The sequence below is a fragment of the Cyrtonyx montezumae genome, unplaced genomic scaffold, assembly GCF_038088225.1.
Source record: "Cyrtonyx montezumae isolate F1298 unplaced genomic scaffold, pur_monq_1.0 scaffold_19, whole genome shotgun sequence".
Classification (NCBI taxonomy): Eukaryota; Metazoa; Chordata; class Aves; order Galliformes; family Odontophoridae; genus Cyrtonyx; species Cyrtonyx montezumae.
The window spans coordinates 7,218,480-7,229,734 of record NW_027071925.1 but is presented as its reverse complement, the minus strand read 5'-3'; the positions used below and the strand labels follow the sequence as shown (position 1 = coordinate 7,229,734).

Genomic DNA, 11,255 nt, shown 5'->3' with positions numbered 1-11,255 from the left:
GCAACAGCATAAAACCATGATGTGACATTTCTCTAAAACAACTAAAGACTGGATAAAGTAAAACCCAGTAAGAGGGACACGTTGAAATAAATATTCACATTAATCATGGGGTGAAAGTCCAAGGTTAAAATGCAGTATTAGGTTTAGCACCTTTTTGAGGGGAAAAGTAGCTGACGTGATCTTGGAATACAATTTTGCAAAGGCATCAACTCTTAATGTTTTCTGGTAAATGCGATGAGGTGATGATGTGCTTTAGTTAAAGCTCTCGGTCGTAATGAAGGTAGAAAGGCACTCAAAATACTTGGTCTACTCAACCTCATCTGTCAGCTGTGGAAAGTCAGGTGTACATTTACCTAGTTGACACTAGTTTTGTTTATAATATATTAATTTTACAATATTTATCTGTGACAACTTAAAAAAAAATCTCTATGCCATATCAGAATGGTCGGTAGAACAGATGTCCTGCTAAGGCTGCTGTGAAAATGAGTTATTTATCAGCTGGTCTACACTATATTCTGCAGAGCTCATCTCCCTCAGAAATGCTTTTATGTTGTACAGGTAGCCACAACCACGTGTTCAGTACATGAGCACACCTAAGGAGGTGGGCAGGGGGAGGTTCCTAGGAGGGTCACAAGACACTATGGAAAGTGTCTGTCAATATAGTGCTGAGGTGGGCTGGCTGGGAAAAGAGAACAGCATCCCTCTCCCCTGGAGTCACCCGCTGAGTCCTGACTTCTCCCAAATGCTGGATCAAGCTGCATTTCACATCTGGCGTGCTTCCATGAACAGAGTGGCTGCAGCCATAGCCTGAGCAAGAGCAGAACAAAGTCCCTTACACAGCACTGATGTTCTGATCCTGTGTCAGGAGAGCTTCGTGTCAGACCTCCAAACTTGGAGGGGTAGAGAAGGGGACTTCAGGAATTATCTAACACAGTGGTCCCCAACCACAGGAAGCAGTGACAAATAAGAAATGCACTGGGCAACATTCCTACTTTGCTTTCCCCAGTAAACTGGAGAAATAGCAGTGGGAGCTTCTCTAGTAAGGACTCCCTAACATAACAAAGGTACCAGCTTTGAAAGAGTGCACAGTCCCTTCAAATGAAGATAGAATAGCCTGATATACTTGAAACCTGGCTGTTACAGTGAGTTTCTTGGCTTTATGTTTACATCCCTAAGTAGCCTCACCTCTGCAGCCAGCCCAGAACAAGGAAGCAAGTCTCAGAACAAACCTTCCAGCAACAGCTGTACAAAAATATATATATAATCAAATGAACATGTGGATTTGGCTCACCAGGTTCTTACCACAATTCTAGAAAGTAGTCCGTTGCCCACTATGCTAATACACGACATCCAGTAGTTACTCACTGTGGCAGTCAGATTTGGCAGAACAAAATGAAGTTCAAGCTCCAAGGAACAAACAGAAAATCAGCTAGCTCACCGTGCGACTCACTGCAAAACGAACTGCTGCTTCCATCCCGGGGCTCAAGCATTTCCAACACCCTTCACTTCTTTCTTAGTGGCAGTGTAAAAATAGTGCAGATTTGATGATTAATTGCAACCTAAGTTAAAAAACAACACTGACTGGAAAAAGATGCTGCCTATTCCAAAGCTGCTCACCGAGAGGAGAATGCCACTGTCTGTTAAGCAGAGCGATTCATCTACACACCATGAACAGACTGCATGGATCTTCACTGAGACTTCCCAAACTTACTTCAGGATTCAGTTCCCTCTACTGGTAGTGCATTTTATTCCCCTTTGCAGAGATCAACCCATGTTATAATTCATATATATACTTTTACTTCCATCCCCACAGTCAATAAATTATGTGCTTTTAAAACCTCATCTTTGAAGCACATCACATATTTCAGTTAATACAACATTTTTAGTTTCACTGCCATTTTTCCTTACTTGTAACTTAAACCCACACTGTCACGAGCAGCTAGACAAAGATTAAAACATGTTTTACCTGATAGATCTTTAGCATCCACAATATATTATGTGATTTGGCTGCACTCAAACAAGCTTTGGTCGACTGGATAGGATGGGTTCTGTAATGAACTGCAAACAGGTTGCTGCTGTCAAATATTACCTCATCAACATGCACACAGAGTTGAAAAATGCAGTGTTTAAAGTCAAAAGTCACAAAAAATACTCTTGACAGACTCGTTAGAAAAATGCTGCTTAAAAAAAAAATCAAAATGTCTGCTCTTCATTAAAAAAGGTCTATTCCACATGAACACAAATACTGTACCAAATGCAGTATGTGTCACTCACACCAGAAATCTTGCTTAAGGAATCTGACGAGCGATATAAATAGGCCCCAAAACATCACAATCATAATTCATGCTTGAAAAATATAAAAAAGGTTCCCTGTGGTAACGTTGAATGTACATTGCAGAATATAATGTTTTACTATAAGAAAATGCAGTAACATGTAAGTGGCTTTAATTAAAAAGATTAATGATTCTTTCAGCCAATTTTATGCAAAAAGTTAGAGTACTCCAAAATATTTTTTTCCAAAAATAGCAGGTATAGATGCTGGTCAGTATCATACATTTAAAACAGGCTGAAACGTGACTTGTACCGACTGCTGAAGTTGGTTCTTGGTATCTGAGAATAGAAATCAGGTAGGCAAATATAATAGATTACCTTACAAAAATAGTAGTAGTCTTTAAGTATAGAATACTGCTTAACTGTTGAAATGTAGGAAAAGTCAGCATTCTGTATGTTCAAGGTATTAGTTTTTAATAGCAGCTGAATGATCCTATGGCAGGAACCACAGAACCTATTTTCTTGAAAGAAAAAAAATTGCAAAGTTGTCCTTTCCCTCACAGTGTCCTAGTGTAGAAAGGGAAAGTTTCCTGTATTTCAAGCATTTCTCGAGTCTTGATGAGGGAAGGGCATTCCGGCTGACAGGAGTATAAATAGAGTCTCAGGTAAGGCTGTGAAGGGTCATTCCACAGCAAACCCACATGTTTCTTCAATGGCAGTTAGCAGCTTCTCATATAGCTTGTCATAGCTTTCGTAAGGAGGAATGTCTATTCGGTTAAAGCTGCAAAGACAAAGCAAAAGCTTCAATTATCTGGATCTTAAAGCCTCCCCTAGCAAAGCTCTGCTGCACTTCATTTAACATATTTGGAACAATAATTCGATAAGGCCATCGGCACTTGATACAGACAAAAGCAATTTGCAGTTCTCACACCTTTACCACTCTACAATAGACAACATTTATGATGTCTTAAAAGGAAGAAACAGTGCTAAAACATACACAGCAGATCTGCACATCACAAGGGACCTGAATAAGTCTTACCAGGTATGAGCCTTCGGCAAATTATTAGTGCTGGCATCAATCTGGTGTATTGTAAAGAGTCGTGGGCCTGCAGCACCTGAAAATCCAGAAAAGATCTCTACTACTACTGCATCACAGTTTGGAATTGCTTTGTTGAACTGCAACAAGAAAAGACAGTAACAAAATGCAAAAAAAAAAAAAAAAGAGAAAAGAAAAAAGAGAGAAGCTACACACAGAAGCTGAAACCATAACCTGGTAGCAAAAAGCAGAGAAAACCCTTCGTGCCCATACAAAGTAACCATGCTGTTATTTTTCCTTCAGAGATTTAAGCAAGAACAAAGCACTGCCAAGGCAAAAAGTAAGATACCTGTTTTACACTGTGCACTATACAAGTGTGATGCTTCTGAATGCCACTTCTCCCACTCCTCCTTTGGAAGAAAACTTACACAGCTCTGTCTTCATATTGTATGGGCACCGAATAGTGCCCAAACTGGACAGAACTGCCATAGATTCTTTTTTATTCAATAATTTTGTGACATTCTTTGACTGCACAGAGTCACAGTGCACCATCTCTTAAGTATAGTCATAATCTCTGCTAAAGGAAAGACTGTAGTGTAGCAGTCCTTTAGATTCCCTCAGTACATGCTGAGATTCCTCAGGGCCAGAAGAGGTTATAAATGCCCTGACCTTTGTACAGCTGGCGTGTTTGCCTGAGAAGACTGACATTTGAGAACATAATCCACAGCACCAATCTTTCTTATGGAGACTCTCTGCTGCCAAATAGGAGTATTAGCAAATGAGACTGTGCTACTGTATTACCACAACTCAAATCTAGCTCAAGAAAAGAGGAAAAGGACAATGAAGTCTTCTACCTGACAAAGAGATGATGAAGAAGAAACAGATTTCTGTAGCAATTGGCTTTTGTATGTGGCAGCTGTTATCACAGAATGTGTGCTCTCTTGGGATCTTCTACCTATTAAAACGGACTGTGGGCCACATTTCCCTGGGCTGCTTCCTCTCATCTTGTGAAAGGGTAAGAAAAGGTAACTACAGTATTAACAGAGCAGCGTGGGTTACAGCCAGAGCTGCTGCAGCAGAGATCCAGAGCTCTGAATGAGGCTCAGAAAAACAGGTCAGTAATTAAGTAGATTGTTTCCTTTGCCAGGGCTGCCTGCGATTATGTTCCTTTTACAATAAAAGCAGCACAGACTGCTGAGTTGCTCTGTTGTCAGAATCACAGGAACATTTGCTCCTTGCTGCTGTCTGATGATCACAGAGCTGTGCAGATGATGAAGGCTTGCAGATGAGAGAAAGGAAACAACAGTCTTCCAGGAAAAACATACAGAGAACCCTGCTAGGATTTCTACTGATCAGAATGTATTGCTAGAAAAGGAAGGCAGTGTGCAACTGAAACAAAAGAACTGTTTAGAGCTGAATCAGAAGGGAATGAACAAACTCATAAAAAGGCTATTTCTGTGATTGTTATTCATCAGAACACTAAATACTCCTCTATAAAGAAGTCGTGTAGCAGCCAACCAGCTGCATTTTTTAGCTAACGCTTCTGTGCTGTGTCATTGCTTCCTCCAAGCACAGGCATTTGCAGTTACTTTGAGCAAGATGTTACCTTGCAATGCCTTGAAGCCCTGCAGAGGCACCCTGGATGAGCCAGTCACAAACTGGAGAAGTCGTGCTCTCCTCTCTTCATCAAAAAACTCCACAGCTTTCCAGAACCATTTCACAATGTTGCTGTCCGGCGTACAGTGTTTTAACCTCGTATTTGCCTTCCAGTCATTAACATCAATCTTCCCAAGTCCACAAATGATGAGCTGTAAATTTAAAATTCAATTAATGATGAATTGTTAATAAAACAAATGGTTCTGGAACTGCCCAAATGATGACTAACAGATTCTGAAAAACTGACAGGTTTTATTCCAAAGGCAAATTATAACCTCTCACTAATATTAGGCAATGCAAAAATACAACGTTTTTCTTTAAAACAGAAAAAAATAAACCTTAGTACACAGTCAATTTTTCTAATTACGTTAATTCAGTTAAAAACTCCACCAATTCATAAGCTTATACAAAGAAGTCCTGATCTGTCAACCCAATACAGAAGACAGATTCTACCCGATGTGCATTTATGATTGCCATCTGAACTCAATGTTTCTGGACTGTAGCTAACAGTGCAGCATGGCTTTAAAAATATTTATTTATTTATTTTAGGGTATAGAAGGGGGTTTCCTATTTACTTCCACAGTTGCTACAAAACGTTGCGTTGAGAATCACTCCCCCAGTTCTCTTGAAGATTCATGCCATCCATGTCAGAGACTGCACGACCTGGTAACCTCTTACATTAACTGTATTTTTTGTAGCAGTGCACCTGCAGGACCCCTGGAGCACTAGGGATGCAACCTCACATGTTCCTTAGTCTCAGAAGAACGCCTCAGGCTTTTATTATTGCACTTGACAACATAACACAACATTAGTACTGACCTCTAACTCTTTCTCATCAAATGTCTTCAGCAGATGTTGTGGGATTACTTCATTAAATCCCTTCTGTAGAGCCAGAAACTGAGCTTCAATTCCTCGTAAAAATCGCCAGTTTACATAAAGTCTGCAAGCATGTTCAAATTGGATTTGTGAAAGGTGTATTCAAACATAATAAACCTGCAACATATTCTTCCCCCCTCAAAAAATGGTCTTAACGACACAGATATGTAACAACAGAGCTATGGCACTACCAGCTAGAAAAAGGGGAAAAAAAACCCCACAAAAATCATAACACTTAATTACTCCAAGTGCATAAAGTCCCTCCCATGGGAAACACCAGAAACACTGAAAAATATATTGCTGTACCTGACATATTCCTTTTTGTTTTCTTCTGTCACTGGGATGCTTTTGCCATTAGGCTTTAGTTCATGCTGAATAATTTCCCCGTATGCATTGTGTTCTACACAAAACGTATGGTCTAAGACTCCTGTAATATCATTCTCACTGGTGGAAAGAAATGGGAAAGCAACTCAATGGAAGCATTCTACAAATACATTACATCCAGAAATTCTTTTGACAGGCATCAAAATTTAGTTTTTGAGTAACATTTAGAAGTATTGCTTGGAAACAAGAGGTGAACATATATTTTTGCTATCTTATATTTTAAGCCATCATAGAACTTTCAATGTTATACTTCAATAACATCTTAACTGTCATTAATAGGCAAAAATAAATTTATGAATAACTGAGCACTTTACAGCTCAGCGACCTCTTATCCACCCAAATCTGAATACCTTGAGCATGTTAAGCCTTTAAAGAGGCTGAATTGTGCATATAAGAAAAACGTTCCTTAAATCCAGCTGTGTGCGGGAGGTGAAAACACGCTTCAACTCTGGTCACCAAGGATTAGGAACACATATCACCTTAACTGAGATACAATCTAACAGTGTAAGATATCATGCACAGTACATACAGTATCCAAACCAAGCTGTTATGAAGATCAGGGTCAACCAATTCCATATCATCCAACGTAATTGGCTTCCCTAGCAACTGCTTATAGAAAGGCAACGTGAAGCCACCGTCAATATAGTGCCCATGAAACACTGCCATTCCCATTATCCGGCCAACAAAATGGAAATATGATAAGTGTTCCTGGAATTGAAAGGAAAGACCAAGTGATCCTAAGTAAGACTTCTACATTGTATTTGCTGAATGTTTAATACAATTTGAATATAACTTAATTAAAAAAAAAAAAAACACAACAAAACAACTGCCACCCAACACGTAACCAGAGCGGTTTGATTTCTTATTTTAGTTTGTTTTTATACACAGCACATTGAGAATCTTGCTTCCTTACTGTTAAGAATGAAACAAACTTCATGTCTCCCAAATCTCCCAAAGGAACCATAAACCAACATCTTACAGAAAATTAAGATCATTTGAGATTTTCTTTGATCCTCACTAAAAAGAACTACTGCTATTGGATAAATGCAGTCCCTAGCAATACTGATGCAAGAGCTAGATTCGTAAATCCAGAACATTATTCTCCACGTGCACCTAATTTCTAGGTCACAAAGCATCATTTCACTGAACTCATAGTACCAGTCATACCGGGTTAACTGCAGAATCTGGGTTTATTTGCAGTGTGTAGATATCATCTCGGGAATATTGGAAGAGACCATAATAGGGATTCAACATTTCATGTGACAATAGGTAGAGCCATTCCCTGAAGAAGAAGAATAAAAAAAAATTACTGCATACCTGAGATGAATTCATTTGCATACTGAGAATCTTTTCAATGTTTTCAAAGGACAGTTAGCTATGCACACATTTAGATAGGGCTGAAACCAGAATTATTTTTAATTCTCCCTAACTTATTAGGGAAAAATGGTCTTAATTATGGTCTAACTTATTAGGTTCTCCCTAACCTAAATTATTTTTAATGCTCCCTAACTGCACAGCACCTGTCAGCTCAGCATATTTCCCAGTCTGCCAAGATTTTCCTTCAGGTTCTCTCTTTCCAAGAGTTACTGATTATAATTCTGCCACCAAGTCGAGTGGTTCATGGTGTAAATTCCCAAATACCAAAGCTTTGCTCATTGATACCAAAGCCAATGTCTCACATACACGACAGGTCTCCCATGCAAGCTGTAATGTGTATTTTGATTCACTGAAATTCATTCTCTTTTTTAGATGCTTTTCCTCCTTGAAAATACTACATGAAAAATACATACTCTTCTGACATGCAACATCACAGGAATACGCAGAAACAAGAATAATTTCAGAAGAAAAGAAGATGTTGTAAGTCTGGTTTAGGAAACAAAGCAGTGCAGCTGGGAAAGGGATGGGGGATGCACTGCTTACCTGGCAACACCTCCATAATCAAGGCCTTCCTCCCCACGGAACTTTATCATTAACCGTTTCCAAAGGTCTTTTGGCCTCATCTTCATGACTTGCCTGTAGGATTCCTGTAAATACATGACACATTCTTTTATTAACTGCTATTTACAGACAAGAAGCTACTAATGCTTATTAGAAACGAATGGAGTCTCAGAATCAAAGTCCAAAGGGGGTATTATTTTTCTAGATACTAACCACTGTCTCTCCAATCACAAACTGTTACATAGATTTTTATAAATGTGATAATGCTTGTCAAGTAAAAGATATGCAAGAAAAATAGCCTCTAAGTTTCCAAGGGTGTAGACTGATCCTAATGTTTCTTTTTCTCATTTTCACATTACTCACCCTCACACACACAAAAAAACCCTACGTCAGTAAGATTTTGCTTTACAAAAAAGCTCTCATTTCTGCAGTATAAAAAGCCAACAGTGGAACTTCTGCTGACTAGATGTGCATACCTTCACGAAGCATCTTAAGATGCTTAAGCACGGGTGCCATCCCAGTAAATCTACAGAATTATTCCTCTATCAGTGAGACTTCAGCAACACCATATAAAAAGAATGCTACTAGGAGGCAAACCAAATGCTGATTTTAAAAAGGAATTAAATGAAAGGTTTTATTTATGTCCAGTAACGATGCCCCCAATCTTTGGTTTTGCAGAAGAGAAGATGTAGACATGCCTGGGATGCTTCAGAAAAACAGTATGATAATTTCCACTGCTTTACAGCAGCATTTCTTCCCCTTCTTTTTCAGTTTATTATTAAGAGATTTGACTGTCTCCAAAGGGAATACCAACACAAATATTTCTTGGCTGGAAAAACAGTGACAACACAGTGGGGCTATCATGTTTGTGGGTGGAGTAAAAACACAACAAGGATGGGTGGGATTGGGTGATAAAGTTCTTGAGACAAACTGTTCTCTAGAAAAGCCAATGAATTATAACTGAGTTTCATCGATGCATCAGAATTATTTTGCTGAACAATCTCAGAAAATAAGATGTAAGTATCTCAATGTGAGTACTTCTGGCTTCTCAGATGCCTACAGAACTCATCCAATAATCTGTTTTGGAAAAATACAGCTCCTATCTCAGTTCTGGCTGATGAGTAATCCTGACCCAATAACAGTCTTTTTACCAAAGTTACACATACATCAGAAGCCATTTCCGATGGTTTGTTTTTAATTTGCAACATTCTCTCTGTTAAGAGAGGCAAGCTTTCCTAGGCTGTGGGAAGAAGTGAAACAGCATCTTCAAGTAGATGAAGTGCCTGGACACTTTCCTCAGTCCCTGAGACAGTCTGCACATCTCTAACCACAGGGAAAGCTTTCCTCCTTTTTCTTCTTCTCCGTGTGGTAAACACATCTACTTTATATACATAATTGTTCAGAGCATCCCCCTAAATTCCTCCTTTCCCCATTCACCCCTGGCAAAATCCCAGCTTTAACTCCAGGTTTCAACATTTTGTCTAACTGAATGACATCTTCAGACAGTTATGGATAACCCTCCTCCCCTTCCCTCAATGTTAACAAATGGGTCAAGTTCTCAAATTACCTCAAAAATCTCTTCCCTGGAGACCTCAATACGACAATGGCCAGCTTGAGGTTGCTGCTGTGACAGCTCTTGCCTCAGGATCTTGAGTTTCTGCACCAGGTCTCGTTTGTACCTTGGCACAGTCAGACACTCTGCCTCATCTGGAAGCTGACACAGGGACACTACCTGCTGCTGCTGCTGGTGCTGCTGATCTTTAAGTTGATTCTGGCGGCTAGAAACAAACACAGCTGTTTGCAGATATTCCAGTCATGCATCTCCTGTTTTCTTCACGCGTTTCTTAGAGGTTAAGTCTTAGTAACTAATGTACTTTTGATTTACTATGATTATTACTGTGATTACACTAAAAACATTCAGGCCTAGTGAAAAATAAATTCAGTGAGATTTTATCCTGACTAAAGGCATGTGCTTCTGTCCTTCTTGGCAACTGCCAGCTGTTTTTAGAGTTTGTTATTCCTATTAGAACTACTCTATGAAGTATGTAAAAGGTTACAGCACGATATAATAAGGTATTAACCATACAGTTTTACTATTAAGCTGCTGACACTGAATTTCTCAGATACCATTTCCATATTTCCTCTGCGTGTTTTGCCTGCCTCCAATTTAAAATTCAGGGATCAGCCAAACACTGTGCCTCTAATCTACACTCAATACCATAGTCTGTTTTAAATGGCTTGTACGAAAAAGAGTAAGCTTACAAAAAGATGTTTGTATTGGCAGCTTGGCAAGGACCTTGTCCCTTGTACCTGGCCTGGTCTGGACCACAGGAATGTGGGGAGCTCACATGTAACTAATTGGCACAGATAAACAAGCATTTTTACTAACAATTCTAAGAGATTCTGTAAGTCTCAATTCTGATTAGACAAAGTTAATTTTGAGCAGAGATGTTCTTCCTCGTGTCACTTCTCAAGTAGCTGTTTTTGTATGATCTAGCTTTTTAATACGGCATTTCCAAACAAGAGGATAAGAATTGTACTTCCCCTAAAACTTGAAAAGCAAAGCCTCTGTGCAGGACACGTGATAATACCCTAAATTTACTGGATAAATAGGAAAGGTCACAATTCAGATCTTTTTTTTTTTCCCAATGGAATGTTAATTTTTTTTTCCTACATCAAAGACCAAACTCATTAGATAAAACCACCCACAACTTCAATATATTTTAAAATTTCAGCCTGTTGCCTGTTTTGAAGCAAAGCCTACTGAGAAAGCTCCCTTGACCAACAAATTTCATTTCCAGCAGTCTTTCACCACCACAACATTCATTTTTTGGCAATTAAAAAAGAAGTGGGAGCGTTCCCAGTTTGCCCTGTGGCTCTGACAGCTATTCTGTTATTTTCAAACCTTTTATTTAAAGTTAATTTGCATGAAGCACGTTCAAGGGAAATTTACACCAGCTGACTGGGATCATCTGTATCAGTAGTCTTACAAACCTACCATTTTGAAACCCCTGCAATGACACACTTTGGATCAGCTCAGCAATAGCTGAAAGCTTATTATTAATATTATTATCTCTTCACATCTGGGCTGTAA

General features: G+C 39.0%; 1 protein-coding gene across 1 annotated transcript in view; it reads right to left on the bottom strand.

Annotated features, from left to right (window-relative positions):
• Positions 1-1,099: 1,099 nt before the first annotated feature.
• The window catches only part of SMURF2 (SMAD specific E3 ubiquitin protein ligase 2), a 54,986-nt gene continuing 44,830 nt past the window's right edge, over positions 1,100-11,255 (bottom strand). Inside the window, exons 11-19 of the mRNA XM_065735443.1 lie at positions 9,729-9,939; positions 8,144-8,247; positions 7,391-7,505; positions 6,753-6,931; positions 6,146-6,283; positions 5,783-5,903; positions 4,914-5,115; positions 3,311-3,386; positions 1,100-3,052 (exon numbers count right to left, since the gene is read on the bottom strand). Coding sequence (XP_065591515.1) covers positions 2,953-3,052; positions 3,311-3,386; positions 4,914-5,115; positions 5,783-5,903; positions 6,146-6,283; positions 6,753-6,931; positions 7,391-7,505; positions 8,144-8,247; positions 9,729-9,939 — 1,246 coding nt within the window. The 3' untranslated portion in view covers positions 1,100-2,952. The remainder of the gene's footprint in view (positions 3,053-3,310; positions 3,387-4,913; positions 5,116-5,782; positions 5,904-6,145; positions 6,284-6,752; positions 6,932-7,390; positions 7,506-8,143; positions 8,248-9,728; positions 9,940-11,255) is intronic.